Source organism: Saimiri boliviensis, chromosome 18, assembly GCF_048565385.1.
Source record: "Saimiri boliviensis isolate mSaiBol1 chromosome 18, mSaiBol1.pri, whole genome shotgun sequence".
NCBI lineage: Eukaryota > Metazoa > Chordata > Mammalia > Primates > Cebidae > Saimiri > Saimiri boliviensis.
In genome coordinates, this window is record NC_133466.1 from 35,941,472 (window position 1) to 35,961,286 (window position 19,815).

Genomic DNA, 19,815 nt, shown 5'->3' on the forward strand with positions numbered 1-19,815 from the left:
GAAAAGTCTAACTAGAGCAATAAGAACAGGATGCAAATTGAAATGGTTTAATCAGGGAGTTAGTAGTTAGTGGGGAAGTAAAGACAGTCACTAAAGGAAAGACTATAAACTTCGAAAAATGAATCATAAAAGGAGAAAGAATTATGAGAAATAATTTGTCAAACAAATTTTAAAATAAAACAGTAATAATAATGACACATATAATGGGGAGACTTGCATATTTTAAGATAGGAACAAAAGAATGGGAGTAAAAATGAAATATGTGATATACTCAATGGGCAGGATAGAATTACCTGTTTTACTCAGGTAATCACTTTCAAATCTCTACTCCATTACTTTGCAACTATTATACCTGTGTCTTCTTTTTGTTATTTAAGAACCACTGAGAAGCAACACTATAGCTTAGTCTTTGAGTGGGCCTCCAAGCACTTAAATTTTACCATCTTTATTATTTCCCTGGTCCAATTCTCATGAGCGTGTGAAAATCTGTAATGAATAGTGGCTATATGATTTATTTATATCTTGTAGCTGTCTTAAATAATACATTTAATCTGTGGCCAAAACTTCATTGTTTCTTAAAAAGTATTTGACTAATATGTAAGGTTTTGAAGAATGAGATATTCACAGTAATTAAGTATATTGGTAGTAGGCAAAATCACACCACTATCTTTTGTGTAAATCGCAACATCATGGCATGGCTGAGTTGCACTGAGACTGATGTTCGGAACCTGCCCTTCTTTATGCTAATGTTGTTTTCCTTGTTCTAAATGTGAGGGCCCCAGTGACTGTTTATGAACAATCATGCCTTATTTGCCTGCTTTGGACTGAAGCCTTTTGCCATTTTTCTGTGAAACAGCTGCATAACTTGGGCCAGGACCAAATTGTTCCACTTGACACTACTATAGAAGCATTCTATTCTTTCCTTAAAAGAGAGATTACTGTACATGTGTGTCCATTGTTTTAATTTTCGTTTAAAGTGAGGACCGAGCTAATGCCAGCCACTTTTCTTTCAAGTCCCCAGAGTTTTTGCAACCCTCTTCTTTTGTTGGCTGAATTCCCAGACAGCTTTCAGGCAGCAGCATTCTCCATTTATAAAAGTAGAGGAAAACACACACACACACACACACACACACACACACACACACACACACACACACACACCATGAAACCCTTATATTACATTAAAGTCATGACCTTAAATGGTATGAGGTTGCCCCCAGCACAGTGTAACTAATGAGAAATCATTCATTTTAATAAAATATTTAATTCTTTTTAAATTCCCCTCCAAAAAAAAGCAATTTGACATTTTCAGCGAGATAAATATGTATTTTGCATCTATTCTATAAAAGAAAATAATTATAGTTACTGATAAATTTTTCTATGTATCCAGCACAATGTTTATGTTGTACTTACTATTTTATTTTCTGGTAACCACAATTTTTCTTTTGTTCTTGCCATAAATCTAGTATGCGTAATTGCACAGCATGTAGCATTCCAATTCTATAAAAGAAGAAAGAATTTAATCGTTAGGAAGACAGATCGCATACTATATATCAACTAGTGAGGTGTTTTAGAGGAATAATTACACATCTATTTTCAAATTGATCAAGAATTAAAGAAGAACTTTGATATGCATATATTAATGTATTTTTCTATTAGCACAATGGAGACTTTTTAACAACAACAACAACAACAACAAAATCAGACAAAAGGCAGGGCACGGTGGCTCATGCTTGTAATTCCAGCACTTTGGGAGACCTAGAGGGGTGGATCATCTGAGATCAGGTGTTTGAGACCTGCCTGGCCAATATAGTGAAACCCCATCTGCACTAAAAATACAAAAAAATTAGAGTTGTGGTGCATACCTGTAATCCCAGCTACTGGGTAAGCTGAGGCAGGAGAATTGTTTGAACCCAGGAGGCAGAAGTTGCAGTTAGCTGAGATCGTGCTATTGCACTCCAGCGTGGGCAACAAGAGCAAAACTCCATTTCAAAAAAAAAAAAAAAAAAAGACAAAAAAATTAAAGCAAAGCAGTTTTACATTAAGTCAATTATCTCAGCCTAACATATACCTTTTTACAAATCACAGGTTATTTGCTAATCATTATACAGTTCAAGTACCAGCAGAGGAAATGACAAAACAAATGAGGAATTAAAGAAAGCAAGTTATCGTCTAGAGTGAAATGTTTACCAAAAGAAGATAAAATATGTATTTTAAAATGTTAATCAATAATGGCAATTTTACATTATTTGACCGGATATATAGCAGTTGTTACTACAGAATATTTGCCTCTCTCCTGATACATAGAAAAACTCTAATTAATCATTGAGATCTGTATTTTATTTTCAGATAGGATGTCTAAGCTGTCATACTTTGAGGCACAAAATGTTTTGTGACATTGTAGAAAGAGAATGCGGACCTAGGTTTAAATTTTAAATATGTGGCTATCTGGGCCTGAGTAGTCCTGAGCAAATCACGTAACCAGACCAAGTGTTTTTTTTCTTTTTTTAATATTGACAGACTTTAATTTTTAGAGCAGTTTTAGGTTCACAGTAAAATTGAGTGGGAAGTACAGAGATTTCTCCTATATCCCTTGGTCTTACTCACTCACAGCCTTCCTCACTACTGACATTCTATACCAAAATATTAACATTTGTTATAATCAGTGTACCTACACTGATCCATCGTTATGACATCAAAGTTCAATGTTTACATTAGGGTTCACTCTTACACATCAAGCAGTTTTATCTCTAAAATAAAGAACCCAAAATTTAGCAGATTGTTTTAATAACAACAGTGTATATGAAATGTCCGCCTCCAAGTAATTGCATAATACATAACAATAATGAGGTTGATAAATTATTATTTGATCAAGGAAATGCATACAGTATATCTCACCAAGTTACCCACTCAGAAGTCTTAATTATATATTTAATACCCATGCTAATATTAGGCTATTATGGCAACTCTGACAACTGAATTATCATCTCATATGTATTCCCAGGCAATGGAATTCAAGATTTCAGGCAGAATAAACACATTTCAGGAGAGTGGGTCTGTGATTTTCAAAAGCATATTTAAACAGCAAAGGAACCCAGACTGATGTCATGACAAAACTGATATAGCAACTTGGATATTTTATTTGAAGTTAAGGAATAATAGTAATAAACCACAGAGAAGAGAAACAGAGTTATGAACCGCAGTTGGGGTAAAATCAAAAATAGTTAAAACAGGAGACTGGAAAATCCTGAGCCACAGGAAAAGCCTCTTCCCTAATTTGCCTTAATTTTAACATAGCACATTTAGATCAATTTGCAAGGAAAAGAAGGAATTATGAATGAGTTTTAGTTTGATAGGTATGGGAAAGTCTACACTCTGAAGCAGTTTTATTGGAATGAAAGGGAGTAAGTAGTTAGCAAACTTTGCAATGAACAAATGCGGATCTGGAAAGCCTTAAGCAACCCAAACTAAGTCGATGGTGTGTCTCATGAGTGGTGAAGAATCCAGGGTCGGTGATGTATAAGACTTTTTTTTGGCATAGTTTTTCATTGTTTTCTCTCATGTGTAATTGTTTAATTTAAATCACACAACTACTTTGTTGTAAAAGGTTTATAAAGACTGTTGCAATCATTTTTGATTTTTTTGATGAGGAAAAACAAGTGTTCCAGTTATGTGATCTTTCCCAGTCACACAGTTGATAAATGGCAGAATTGGGATTACAAACAAGTCTTCCTTTTATATTAACAACAATGATGGTTGTATTTATTGTGTACCTAGTGTTTTTCAGCATTGATTTCTTTTCACAATAACTCAATAAAGTTGGCAAGCATTGAAGAGTTCTTATAAACTGCTAGGACGGCCCATATTTCAATCAAATAATTGTTTAAAAATACCAGCTATGGGAGTGTAAATTAGTTCAACCACTGTGGAAGACAGTGTGGCAATTCCTCAAGGACCTAGAAATTGAAATTCCATTTGACCCAGCAATCACATTACTGGGTATATATCCAAAGGATTATAAATCATTCTACTATAAGGACACGTGCACATGAATGTTCATTGCAGCACTGTTTACAATAGCAAAGACCTGGAACCAACCCAAATGCCCATTAATGATAGACTGGACAGGGAAAATGTGGTACATATACACCATGGAATATTATGCAGCCATCAAAAACGATGAGTTTGTGTCCTTTGTAGGGACATGGATGAACCTGGAAACCATCATTCTCAGCAAACTGACACAAGAGCAGAAAATCAAACACCACATGTTCTCACTCATAGGTGGGTGTTGAACAATGAGAACACATGGACACAGGGAGGGGAGCATCACACACTGGGGTCTGTAGGGGGGAAATAGGGGAAGGACGCGGGGTGGGGAGTTAGGGAGAGATAGCATGGGGAGAAATGCCAGGTATAGGTGAAGGGGAGGAAGGCAGCAAATCACACTGCCATGTGTGTACCTATGCAACAATCGTGCATGTTCTTTACATCCACCCCAAAACCTAAAATGCAATTAAAAAAAAAAAAAAAGAAAAAAAAAATACCAACTATGTAGGCTCAAACCCCTATTAGCATATAAATATTATTTAAAGAATTTCTAAACAGACCTAAATATTCCTAGTTTCTGCCAAGATTTTATAATGAGAGCAATAGTTATTCCGTTCTATAATATATATGTTTATAAATATATTTTAAAAATAGGATTTATTGCATTCTTAATTTTATATAACTTTTGGAAGATAAAGACTGCAAGTTACAACTAGAATGCAAAATTAGTGCCAAAACAATATCAATGCAATGTAATACAATAAAAAGCCTGGAACATAAATAGAAAAAGCTGGAATTTAAAATAAAACACTCCTCAAGAGTATGTCATAATATATTATTAAATGCTATGTTTAAAATATCACTAAAATAATTAGTGGGATAAATATAATAATTGTCTCCTTATCACCTAGATGTTCCTATACCAGTAGTACATAGATAATAAGGGATATAGAGCACTTAGGTTGGTGTGTGTGTGTGCATGTGTTTTATTTTGTGTTCTGATACCTAGACAAATGCAATATTGTCTCAATTAGGTAATTAAAAATTAAAAGTAATATAGTCAGTTTCTTCTAAAATGTCTACAAAGATATGATATTGAAAAATTCATTTTAAATTTTCAAAATTAAAAATAAATATATGTGCAGTTCTTTTCATAATGAGTTTCTTTTCTGTGATCCATAAGGTCTTTTGCTTCTTTTTTGTGGTTTCAAAATTTAATCACACATTGACTCTCTGGAAACACACAGTGGTTATCTTGGAAATGAGACCGAATATATTTGGTTTTGTTTTTGAAACAAGAAGCTGACTCTTGGTAATCTCAACTGCTGTTATTTAGGCTGGGCATGGGCATCTGTAGTGTGTTGGGCACTCAATCATTTTCAATTAAACGTTCCAATGTCTTGTGAAAATCCCGTAAGAGCTTGCAGAACCACGATTATAGATCCATAGAGGAAATGTACTTCTTAAACATTTCCAGGTAAGCAGTTTTCTTACAACAAAAAGGCAATTATTTTGAGGGATTATGTAAATGTTCACTGTAAAACCCCACACCAAACATGTCTCAATACATTTAAGACACCATTTTGGAATGGTGCTAAATATATGTTTAGTAGATATTCAGACATGCACTTTTTCGCTCATAGATTTAAAATCTGTAGTTTTAAAACTACATTAATTTTGAGATTATGTTAAAGCATTTTACTCTGTAAAGTTTTGTAAACATTGCATATGTTTTTGTATAATAAATTTAACAACATGGTAATTGTAGGAAGATTGCAGAAAAATAATCACTAAACATTTTAAAACTTGAAATATTAGAATTATTTATGTATTTTTCAAAGTTAGCATATTGTTCTAATAAGATTTGCTTTTCCTCTTTGAATTTATTTCATAACATGTATCATAATTTGGAGCTAATATTTCTCTAGTAGTCACCAGTACAACTTACTGAGATACGGATTATTGTCTGCCTATTAGACCAGCTGTTAAATATCTTGACTATCATTTCTGCATAAATGTGTAAAGGAAATAAAGGGTGAAAAATAGATTTAATTTAGAATCTCTGTAGAGATGTGTTATTATTTTGATTAATGGTGAAACTTGAGAAATTCTTATTCCTTAGCCACTTACTCAAAAAAATACATTCTAAAAGAATTTTTCTTGCATCACACATCTTTTTAATACATGATTTTAAAGTATGTACATAACCTCAATCCAGTCATACAAAAACTCAAACATATAGAAGCCTCTTAACAGCAAAGCTAAAAAAAAATTAAACAATGCCAATGTCCAAAAGTATAGAAAATGTGAACATTTACAAAAAAACTCCAATTTGAATAGGCAGACTCTTCTCAGTAATTGACAAGGGCTCCCAAGTCGATGTCTTGCAAATTCAGAGTACCAGGAGTGCTTCAAGGAAAAGAGAAAGAAAAGCAAAAGATAAGACTTTTAAAAGACAGAAAATAGAACAGCACCTATGATGACTTAGCTCCAGGAGATGCCACGGAAATGTGAGGCATGGTGGACTTAAGCACTACCACTCAAAATTGCAAGGATGAAGATAGCGATGTAACCATATAGAAACAACAGGGAAAATATAATAGTATTGCAGGATAGGGACAAGAGAACCCCCAGGATACAGCACTCTCAATGTGGGCCACCAATGCAGTGTCTTTAAATTGCAAGTTGTGGCTTATTAATGAGTCACAAAATCAATTTATGTGACCTTTTCTTTAAAAAATAGAAAGTAATAGAATACAAAAGGAAAATGTAGAGAAGGAGAATGAGCAAATAAAATGTCACAGAACATTGGAGCAAGCTATTATTTCTTGTGTATATGTGTTTACATAATACGCATAGTTGTCAAATATATTTTTTATTCTATGTCACACCTTAAAATGTTTGAAAATTGTTCCAATAAACATACCAACTACGAGAATGCTGGGTATTGCAGAAATTTAGGAAAAAAAAATATGTTAACTCTGAAATCAATTCAGTTCCTATAAAACAACACTATATGAAAATGTGTTTGGAAACTACATATACCTTAGCTTTAGAAAACAGTTGAATGTCACCAAGACTGCTCTGTTTAGCATAGAGAAGTTTGATCCTTTGAAAATGATTACATCTAAATAATAACAAAAAATACCTTCAAAACTTTAAGTTTCAATTATCTTCAGGCTTCACATATACAGGACATTTAATTTTTCAGCTATCAGATAAATGCTCTACATTTTACTATTACTTTCTGAAGATCACTGGTTTTAATATCAGAAACGAAACACATCATGATGCGGAAGCAGTAGCCTGATGGTGACCCAGTGTATATGTACATTAAGCATAAAATCTTTATATTTAACAATAATCATTCTTACTTCTTGAATGAGAGAATGAATGCTTACTCAAGATTTTTCAATATTATGTTAAACAGCTATGGGAAGGAGAAATGTGTATGTCTAATCACACATTCTTATTGACATTAATGATAATACATTATGGATATTTCAACAGATTGGAAAAACAAAAAAATCTCCAAAACACAGTAATGATATTTACTTGGGCTTTGAAATTGCCTTTGTCCTTGCTATTCATGTGCACACTTGAATGATGGCTTCAAGAAGAGTATTTAATAAAACAAACATCCTTTACCATGTCTTTCTTTTTCATTAGCTTGCTTTGATGTGCTAAAGGCACAGAGAAGATGAAAAAGATGAGCTTATTAGGACTAGGCATTAACCAGATAATAATGGATGGAGAAAGGGGAAAAAGATGATTAACTGGATTGTAAGACTGGTTAAGGAGAGAAGTGAAGGGGAGGGGGGCATTAAAGAATAAAGGAAAAGAGTGGGCCCCTTAGTTAAGATTGGAGGCTTTAATGATGTATAACAGAATAGTGAACTGAACCAATAGAAGTTTGTAATTAGAAAAAAAAAATGAGACTTTCATGGAAATAACAATGATGACAATATTAAGTCTGTCATTATGGTAGTGGTGGAGCTAACAAAATAATTATTGGATGTGAGAAGATAGGAGAACTGAGAAGTGAATATATTACTGGAATTATAAAGATAAACATTCAGGACAATAAAATTTGAAAGAAAATTTTTCTTGTTCCTATGACACTATTCTCTTGATTTTTTTCTTAGAATTCACAGACTGTATTGCCTTTTCTTATTTTCAAAGTAAGCATATTGTAAGATGTTCAGTGATGTGGTCTTTTGTTTTCTTTCTTTAGCTTGGAAACATGGTTGGCACACATCTCTCTAAAATTTCCAGTTCTTCCTTCTTCCTTGATTTCTAATTTTTTGTTTATTTAATTGCTGGATCAAGATGTGTTTCTTGGTTTTCTTGTAACACTTGAATTCAGCATGTTCTTCTCTCTTTTGTTTAATTGGTTGGTTGGTTAGTATTTAAATTGCCATTTTTCTTTTTAGTACTAAGATTGTACCTGTTGTACAGACTAGACACTGTAAGAGTTTCTTTTATCTCTTCCTCATCACCGTACATTGCTTAGCGTCCAAAAATTTGTATGTACTTTTCCAGGGCTCTTTCATTGTTTATTATATGTTTTCCTTTATTATTACTCCCCATTATTGTAGGAACTTGTTGTCTGAACTGTATACATGGCCTCTTTATTGGATTTTCCCCAGATGTTTCACATTAATATTCCTAAAGGATACTCCGATCAGGAATACTCAGTTCTCAAAAAACAAAATACTCATTTTAAAAGAAAGTTTAGATTCTTCAGCTGACACTCCAGACCCTCTCTTACCACTTAAAATGTACAAATGTTTCCCCCACAATCATACCACAAAGTTTTCTATGTATTTGCTTTTGTTCAGCTCCTATTTATGACCAAAACATTCCTTCCCACATTTCATTCCTCTTCCATATTAATGTGACCATCAGTTTTCTGGTCTTATACTTAAATAATACTTTTTTATGTTCTGCTTTTTGTCCTATAGACTTTGTCTTCGACAAAGCTACTTAGAAGCATACTTGTTCCTGATCCTTCATATGCAGCTTACAGCTCACCTTTGCTTTTGTAACTCCCAACTCAGTTAATCATATTAAATGCTTTTAACTTTACCCTTTCTTAATTTGTAATTTTCTGCCAATGGCAGTTTTACTTGTTAAACCTATTCTCATTTCTTTTTTGGAATTCACAATATTTAAGTTAATCTTTTCAACAGTATGGCCTCTCAAGGACAAGCGTTCTCTCCAGGGCTTAGACTCCTATTGAGTTCATGTATTCCATTTCTATTTGTCAAAATTCTACTATAATTAAATATAGTAATCAAGAGTTGTATCTTTCATAAAGCCTATTATGATGCCTCTAATATAGGTGATAAATCTTTCTAATGTTTTAGGACTGACACATGCCACTTACTATGTGCTACCAAATATTATGGTTCATGACATATATTTTATAGAAACCACTACAATATAAAATCACAGAGCAGATACTTATTTTAGTTTTTTATACCCTCACAATCCCTGGTTCAAAATTGTGCACAGAATTGTTTATAGATAATTATTTGATAATAGCATGCATTTATCCAGTACCTACTAAAGAACATTCATGCATGTTTTGACTAACAAAAAATTCATTGATTTCTTATCTGTCTTAAGATGTAAGTGTAGAGTAGAATATTTCTGTTAATTAAACCTGGGGAGACACATTGAAGACCATTCTACTATAAATGGTTCTGAAGTTTTGTGTTTTCTCATCCATACATCTGTAAAGACTATCAGATGCATAAATGTATCATTTATTATATTTTAAAATGAGCCTAAGTGATAAGTAATACACTCAAATTTAAACTTGCTTATACTAAAATTTATTTGATATTTAAAGAACTGTTCATATAAAAACTATGAAATCAATATCAAGAATAAAAGAAAATCTAATTTCATTATAACTAAATTGCACAAAAATGAAATCTGAGGCGAAAACACAGCTTGATGTACACTACAATGGCCTAAAGCAGTATTTTTTCAATAATTAATGTGACTTTGCATATATGTGGAATGCTATTTATAAACTATGTTTAGAAAATTTGACATTCAATAACAAAAAACCCTTTGTGTATTTTTAAAATTTGAAATGATCACGCAATAAATAGACCCACAAATAGTCCTTTTGTATTTCTTGCTGTTTTTCACCTACATCCATAACTTCTGACAAAGTTACTAAAATTATATTTTTAATTGGCTTCAAAATTTTCACAATACTGCTGTTTTAGATTGCTTTGTATTTACATTTTAAATTTTTTAAAAAGCTACCAAGCAAGCCCAGCTTCGAATCTTTTTCCTCTTCTCCTTTTTTTCTTCCTCCTCAATTACTCAGCAGTGTTTGGGCTTTGATTTAGAGATGTAATCAGTCTACCCAATGGGGAAATACCTAGGCTCCAGTTTGCTCAGGATTCTTTCTCTGAAGTCAATAAACTCAAATATTTTACTTGAGCATTTTTCAGATCCATTTGTCAATTAATTTACATTTAGTTTATCCCTCCCTTTCTCTAGAAATATGATAGCATAAGCACTAGGCATTTGATGCATAGACTCAGTATAATTTATTAATCAAAAAGTTTTTGCTTAAAGCAGAAAAAGGATCAAGATGTTTATGCAACTCCTACCACCTTCTTTCACTTTCCAGTGAAAATATCACAAGAAATAAAGAGGGATTAAGTTTTTTAAAACTCCCTGGTTTTAAAACTTTAATAATATTTACTACCCACCTGTGGAATTTCTATACTGAAATAAAGCTGCTACGCATCTTCATGTGGTGACATGGTACATAAGGCATAAAGTTACGGACTATATGGCCCTTTTTCTTAAAAGAAATGTAAGATATAAATATTTGAAATTTTCCTTTACGATAGAACAAGATGTTTTCTTGAATGTTCTTACAGTGACTTATTTTTTTAATCTGGAAAAAACAAATTTACTTTCCAGAGGATTAATTTTAATGTTAGAGCCCAATATATCCTGTCCTCATGAAAAAAAAAAAAAGACACCACCGAACCCAAGGGGTGTTTTGCTATTTGGAAAAAGGAGAGACTGGAGAGCATTTCAAATTTTGCACAATGTTTGACTCCTGTCCCTTTCCATACCAGGAAGATTGTTTTCCTAGGAGACCTGCATTATGGGACTCAACTTTTCCATTACTGAACTTCTTATTCTTTATTCCTGTTTAGAAGCATGAGCCTGAAAGAGGGGATGTGAATGATGAAGGCAAAGAAATTTTCCATTCTCAGTCCCTAGGGAGTGAATAACCCCATAGTTTCTAATCACAGAAAAGATTAGAGGGACTGTTGCCCGTTGTTATGGTATAACTGCACAGAATAAATGTCCCAAATACAAATTAAATAATTTTGCTGAAAATTAGTAATTAGATTTGTATCTGGTTCAAAATATTAAATAAAAATCAACATCTGAGAGACTTGTGGCAATACCTTTCAACAGTAATTTATAAATTAGAAATTGTGAAACAAATAGGTAATCTCTTATTAGGTATGTAGAAAACAAAACACCAAGTTGATAGTTTTTCTAAAAATGTATGTTAAGATTAGAAACAACTTCATCAATGCCTTGGGATATTTGAGAATAAATGTATAAATATATTTTGTTTCTCTTTTTATTTTTAACTTGTTTTCTGTTACTCTAGGAAGAAACTGCTGAAAAAAAAATCTTATGATATAAAGAAAAATAAACATCTTTATAGTTTTATAAAATTGATGTAGATGACAAGGTGATGGATGCAGCAAACCAGCAGGGCACATGTACACCTATGTAACAAAGCTGCATGTTCTGCACATGTACCCCAGAACTTAAAGTATTTAAAAAAAGAAACAAATCAAATTTTATCTCAAACATAACTTTTCCAACATTTTAATTATTTGGGCTAGTAAAAGAGAAACTTTCAGGATGGACTAAATGTTCTCATGTAGAGTTCCATCTGATGCTGTTTTCACTGTCCTGTTACTCCTGGTGTCTAGCTCCTACTCTTTTTCAGTCTTATCACAGAAACTATAGACTAGAACCACTTTTAAATGATCTCTTTGGATGCCTGAACAGCAGGGAAGATTGTTATTCATTTGTAGCAAGAACCTCAATCATTTCTGGGTTCCAATTAGAGAAAGCCTAGGGGGTCCTCTTTATTAAGATGAAACACAAATTGTATCAAGTCTTGCTAAACCACTTAATATTTTTATGATGATATTAAGAAGCTTGAACATTTTAAATACTAATTGGGTATATGTGTAGGCTATTTATAATCTGTGCATAAACCCTAACCTCTATTTCATTAAATTTGCATCTTATGGTGCTATTTTTGCCACCTTGAAGATTTACCACAGAGACTAGGATCGAGAATTCTTGAAGGATTCAGTTCAGTGTCAGCAAAGACTTACACCACTGCATCCTTCTGTTAACCAATTTTGCAGCTGCTGTTGTTGTTATTTCATTTAAGGAAGGTTGTTTTTTAATTTTTTTTTTGGAAAAAAAATGTGTTTTAAAATACAGATTGGCAACTTGAATACTTTTAGATCTTCAACTGCATTTCTATGTAAATAGTTTAAAAATACATATGTGAATTTAACTACATATTTACAGAGACATTTGCTTTAAAATGTGACTAAAGGCTTATAAACACAACTAGGGGGAAATCCTGACAGTTTAGATTTTGGGGGAAAATTTTCAGTGTATGGAAGTATATGAATACATGCCTATAATTTTTTCTGTATGTGTTTAAAAGTTCAAACATAAGAAAAGATTGCCTCCTAAGATACTAAATTACTTCCTTTGAGTGGTATTATAAAGATGCATGTTCTAAACCCCAAAGTATCACTACTGTAACTGTGATTTTAATATAGACCTTACATAACTTTGTGAAAAGGACAAGATTTCTACATTGCTACAAATTATAGTTTTATTTTATCATTTTTTGCTGCTTCAAGAGATGCTAAGGATGTATAAGACAATTCAGCCTGTTATAAAATAAGAACTGGTAAATTCAAACAGCAGTTAAAAGATGTAGGATAAATGAAGCAAGTTGAGAACTATTAATGATTTGGCTTTTAGTAAAGGTGCTAGGGCAGTGTATTGTCTATCTAATTTAATGATACAGATTTTTATATTTGTCCAATATTTTAACATCTAGTTTCTTCACTTGTTATCATATAATGCTCTTTCAGAATTTTTGTGAGTTTAGTTCTGATATACACTCTCTTTCTGTTTTTTATCTCTCTGAAGACAGGAAAAACTAAACTGTTTACTATTTCTACTTACACACTTACTACAACACTCCGTCTCTGTTAACTAAAATGTATGTTGCAACAATAAGTTTTCCCCACCAACAACTGGTTTTTCATAAGACATCAACTGAGTGTCATGTAATTCAATTTGTGTATAAGTCAGACCACAGATTGAGGTCTCAGTCTGCCTCCCATTTCAGACGCCACTCACATGCACTAGGTTGTTACCTGTGCTTCTGACGAGCTAGCTACAAACCATGATTCCTGTGACTTCCTGGTGGGGTTTTGTTAATTAGGTAGGATAGCTCACAGAAATCAGGCAAACACTTTGCTCATATTTACTCCATTTACTCATTAAATGTAAAGAATATTACACGAAACCATTAAAACCCCAGAAGAAAACCTAGGCAGTATCATTCAGGACATAAACCTGAGCAAAGAGCTCATAACAAAAATGCCAAAAGCAATTGCAGCAAAAGCCAAAATTGACAAATGGAATCTAATTAAACTAAAGAGCTTCTGCACAACAAAACAAACTGTCATCAGATTGAACAGGAAACCTACAGAATGGGAGAAAAATTTTGCAATCTACTCATCTGACAAAGGTCTAATTTCCAGAATCTACAAGGAACTTGTCTATACACACAAATACTTACCATTGTGTTATAATTTGTTTCAGTATTCAGTGCAGTAACATGCTGTACAAGTTTTTAGCCTAGCATCAATAGACTATAGCATATAGCTTAGATGTATAGTATGCTATGTCATCTGTGTTTGTGTAAATACAGTCTATGATGTTTGCATAATGACAAAATTACCTGATGACACAGTTCTCAGACTATAGCCTCATAGTTAAGTGGCATATGACTGTATAAAAGTCCCAGGAGTTTCCTGACAGGAACAGGAGTCGAAGGCTAAAGATAACAAAAATTTCTGCTATCACTCTATAGAGGCTTCAGGAGCACTGTGTTAGGAGTAGGGAAGGAGACAAAAATACATATTTCTTAGGTTACAAGATCACACTCTCCAAGTGTTTTCAGTACTTAAACACTTGATGATCAATTCCTTTATCACAATGCCAATCTGCTTGTTTTAATATTCTTCACAATATTTATTATTTTTCACAACTTTTATCTCTTCTACAAAATCCTGTTAGAATAATATATATCCTTCCTCTTAGAAAGGATGCCACACCCATAGACATCACTTATTCAGTACCTATGTTCTAGTTGTATTCACAGTAACATAACATAAATTCACTATTTCTATCAAATTTACAAAGCTTTTGAGAAAATAATTTCATGTGATAATATTATTCTTAAATTAGAAAACTTTCCATACGAAGTCTGGAAAAATATTCATCATGTTAGAAAGTAGGAGGCAGTAGATGAAGCATCAACTATAGAGGAAGACCAGGGTTTGAATACTTCTCCCATCTATATTCTTATATGCAGTACATTTAAAAAAGTAATATTCATCAGTGTTCTTTTGAGAATTATAGAAAATAAATGGAAAACACCTGGTATAAGAAATGCCAGATGATGATAGATATTATTAATAGTTTCTATCATTAATTGTTACAGAAGACTGAAATTTTTGAAGCAAGGGATCTATGGTTCATTTATCCTTTCTTTTCTAAAAGCGTATTGAGATTGTGATTCTTTGCAGGAATTTTGTTAAAAGAAAACTCACAGTAAAATCCTTTTATAACAATGAGAAAAGTAGCAGATGTGAAAGAGAAGATTCAAGCAAAGCTGTACCACAGGGGTGGCCCCAAGTGCAAAGATTTTTATACTCATTTATATTTATACACATATAAATATTTTTCTTTATTTATATCCAAATACGTCTGAGGAAGGCTTGCCCCTATAGCCTAAGGGCAATTTTTCACTGTAGGGTGTGAGTCATCAGCAGCAGAATGTAGGCCACAGGACCTGGCCAGGGAACCAGAAGTGACTACTACAGTGACTCTACAAATTAGTCTCTGAATACATATCTGCTAAATTAAATAGAATAGAAGTAAATTATATTTGCTATACCTCCAACTCTTTTGAGTGAGTTTGTGATGGTTCTTTTGGTATCTTATAGAAGTTAGCATGTGGTTATGTACAAAATACGTGTTAAATATTTTAAAATTGATTGATTTACTTAATTCACAGATATGTATAGTTTCTTATTTTTGCTCTCTACATGCACATTTCAATCCAATAGGCCAGAACCTGTTTTGTGGACAAAGGATGGTGGAGAATTACCAGATCCTGACCGAATGGTTGTGAGTGGTAGAGAGCTAAACATTCTTTTCCTGAACAAAACGGATAACGGTACATATCGATGTGAAGCCACAAACACCATCGGCCAAAGCAGCGCAGAATATGTTCTCATTGTACATGGTGAGTACTTTTGGGAAAACATTGTATGTGAAAGGATGCATAACCTGAAAAACTGTTTTAATGTATCAAAATTTTAAAAACAGTAAACAAAATTACATGGTTTCTTTTTATTTTAGGAGGACACCTTATAAGTATCTCTAAGGTTTAATATTAATATATGCCCAGTCAGACTAATAAAATTATAACATACACAAAAATTATTTTTGTGAAAAGCTTTCTCAGTTATAACTATACTTATTAAATGTTGATAGTGGCTCATAAACTATATTAATGATTGTCTCTATTTTATTTTTATTTATTTAATTTTGTTTTTGGAGACAGAGTCTCATTCTGTTGCCCAGGCTGGAGTGCAGTGGTGTAATCTCAGCTCTCTGCAACCTCCACCTCCTGGGTTCAAGCAATTCTTGTGTTTCACATCCTGAGTAGCTGGGATTACAGGCGTGCACCACTATATTTTTAGTAGAGATGGGGTTTCACCATGTTGACCAGGCTTGTCTCAATTTTCCAGCCTCAAGTTATCAGCCTGCTTTGGCCTCCCAAAGTGCTGGAATTACAGGCATGAACCATGGCACCCGAATTATTGTCTTTAAATTCTTCAAATAAATGCTTTCAGTTATAATCCAGAATCATAAAAATTACATTTTCTTTAAGCTAATTTTATTGTATTATCATATACATATACTTTGTAACTTCTATAACTGGTTTCACAAAGAATGACAGTATGTTATTGAAATGCAGCAAAAATAGAAGTGTACAATATTAACAATAACTGCATTAATTTCATATGACCAGTAATTTAAAGATTCTACAGGTGTTTTTTCTTGACTACACTTATCTCACAATTTGAGTAAATAGAACATAATCGCAGAAAGAAATACCAATCCCCATGAGTGAATAAAATCTGTTTTCCAACTCAAACGCCACAATGGGTTTTTCATAAGGTAGCGTCTTTTAGATATTGTTAGATGGAGATGACTTTTTATGAGATTGATGAATATCGCAATAAATAAAATTAGTTTATTTACTGCAGTACTTCTGAGACGTTATTGTATATGCTGGGGTGCATTGTGAATCTCTACTAGAAAGAGCCATTAGAGAATGCAAGATTTTCATCGTATTTCACCAAGAAAACTTTTCTGGGAGGAGGGCTAGTATTATATTCAACCTAATATTACAGTATACTAAATGATTATTGTATATCACACAGCACTGTCATAAATCATGGATCTTAGGAATTATGGACAAAATATGTTTATTTGCTATCTTTCCCTTAAATCTAGTTATAGAATACTATAAAAAGTATTTGTTTGTTCCATACCTTTCCAAAATCAATTTTGGGAATTTATTCTATTTCTTTGTTAAGAGATTAATTTTAGAGAAAAATTAATATGAGTGTTATTTTTCCAGGTATTCATTTTGTTCATTTTGCCAAAGTTGGAAAAAATTAATATGTTAAGTCAATATACAGTTTTCCTATTCTCAAACTGCATTATTGTACAAAATCTCCCAGTATTTAAAATCACTCTGCTATGATAAGCAATGAAACGCTCACAATGAATAGGCTATTCATCTAAGACATCTAGAAAATAATTGAACTAAGAGTTTAATTTCTATCATTTCAAGAACTGTACAAAATTCAACTTTGGAAAAGATTAACTTAATCAAATTAGACTGATAAATTGTATTTAAATGTGCTCACCCTGTAGACAAACCCTGCTGGTCTTTCTGCCAGAATGTTACAAGCACTGGGTGTCAGGAGGGTAAGTTAGATCCTTGGAGCAGGATCCAAGAGTAGATTTCAGTTGATGCTTCCTGGATGTTTAGATCATGCAGTCATATAGGTAAAGTGTAGTCTATCTGATTCATCCCAATTTTCTAAGTGCTTCTCTCACCTCACAGTTTCTGAGAACCTGGGGGCATGTGGCATAGCATGTCACATCACGTCAAAAGCAATATGACAAAAAATATTGAGAATTAGAAAGGAAGTGACAGAAAAAATAACATGCCTAAATGAAAAGTATATCATTTGTTTTTTTAAAGTGGTTCAAGTCAGGAAAATTCATGTATTTTATCAGTGTTTGCAAGCTAGCCAACAGCATGATTTCCTAAATAGGCAAGCTAGCTTTAGGTAGTTGGCAGTTGACATATTTCTAATAAATACCTCTCTAAGCACTTTGTGAGAAGTCATTTTTGGCTTTGCATTTTGAACTCCAATTCATCAAAAGCACCCCATAGATTAATGCTATTCATGCTGCTAGATAAATGCTGTGAAGTTCAACAGTGGTTTACCTAGGATTATTGACACAAGTAATGAGAGGCTCGATGAAATAGTGAAACCATATTATGCTGTGTTTAAAAGGGGCTCCAATTGGGTTCATTGCAAAATAAAGGTTTTTTTCCCTTTTGCATACTGGGTATAATGTTTCATTAGTCACTAGTTGTATAAATATTAAAAGCTACTCTCTTCCGTTAATGGTTTGGCTATTTCAAAACCCTACTAAATGATGAAATTTGAGTGGCATTTCGATCTATAATGACTGCTGTATGCATTTTGGAATGGAATGATAAGTGATCATTTGTGAGAACTTTACCCTTTTATCTTTTGCACCAAGGTTGATTTTACATTAGCTGTGATAATTTAATATAGCTCTAGTACAGGGGGTTTTTCATGAGCTGAGACCCTTGTCTTTGACTCTATCACAATTGCCTAGATTCTATTGATTCTTAACTTGATGGAGGTCTGAGCACTTTCCTGTGAAATCATCTAATATCTGGATGCCATCATAACAGTTAGATTTTATTGTTTGTGTGCCAATGGAAGTACATTATTTAAATGTTATGACGTCTAATTGTTAAAAGCATTGATATTTTGTGTTATAGACACTGGCAATTCCCCCACTCCCTCCTAATTACTCCTTTGAAAATTTCAGCATTAAGAGCACAGGTAGTAATTTAAAAGGCCCATTCTATAATTTACACTCAATGAAAGGCCTAACCAGAGTCAGTATACTAATACCTGTAAGATTAACCATCATGCCTATGAAACATTTGCACTGTGAAGGTTCCAGTAAGAAAGAAAGTAACACATTTTATGAACAAGCTTGGCAATGGAAAATTTACCTGCTAAATTAGTGGCCATAGTTATACTAACTAATTCCTGTGAGCACAGTACTTTCTTACTATTTGCTTATTTATAAAAATGTTGAAGTATGTATCTTGTGATTATTATAAAAGTGTTGAAGTATATCTTTTGTCATATTATATATGTATTTACAATGGATGATTATATCCATTGTTTTAATGGCTTTGAATATCTTGATCCATTCCTATTCTTAGCATTTGAAGAACTAGGATCAAGGGAAAAATTTACATTCACTCAATAGATACTTAGTACTTATCTACTAGGTGCGAAGGAGCAACTGTAAATAACAAACAAGAAGATTATAGTTTAATATGGAAGATAAGCATTTAGATAATTGTAAAGCAAAATAGAAAGGATATAGGGAGTTATAGGAAGATTGTCATATAATATGGTAGATGTTCACACTCTGTGTAACTCCGTGTGGAATGTTTAAAAATAGTAACAAATCATTTTTACTTATAAATATTTAAATATAATTATAAAAATGTGTAAAGTAACAAATATTATAATATATATAATTATAGAAAATAAGTAATACATCCATTTATACTATGACAAGCATCATAAATGAAATTAACAAAGTGCCAGTAATACAGATATATAATAATTTAGACTATTATTATTATTATCTTTCTAGTAATCTTATTATACCAAGGACAATCAAACTCTAAGGTTCTGATAAGAAACTTACCCCTGAGTTTCATACAGTTTATTGCTCATGATCTTCCCTGAAAGCTTGTCATAACATTAAATTAAGTTAATGCTATTGTAAAATTAGAAAATTCTAAATTTTTGCTATGAGATAAAAAATGTCTTCAAATTTCAACAATATAACAAATTGATCATATACAAAAACATAAGTTAGAGTCAACCTTTTCCTCTAATGCAGCATCGAGTTCAGATAATGTAGACTGAATATCTTCCCTTGAAGCAAAAACTACCTGGATGTATCCACTCACTGTAGAGAACATAGCAG

General features: G+C 32.5%; 1 protein-coding gene across 5 annotated transcripts in view; it reads left to right on the forward strand.

Annotated features, from left to right (window-relative positions):
- The window catches only part of CADM2 (cell adhesion molecule 2), a 1,054,563-nt gene that overhangs the window by 938,971 nt on the left and 95,777 nt on the right, over positions 1 to 19,815 (forward strand). For all 5 annotated transcript variants that reach the window (XM_074389151.1, XM_003928313.4, XM_003928312.4 and 2 more), the window contains one exon: positions 15,519 to 15,697. In XM_074389151.1, the coding sequence (XP_074245252.1) occupies positions 15,519 to 15,697 (179 nt within the window). The remainder of the gene's footprint in view (positions 1 to 15,518; positions 15,698 to 19,815) is intronic.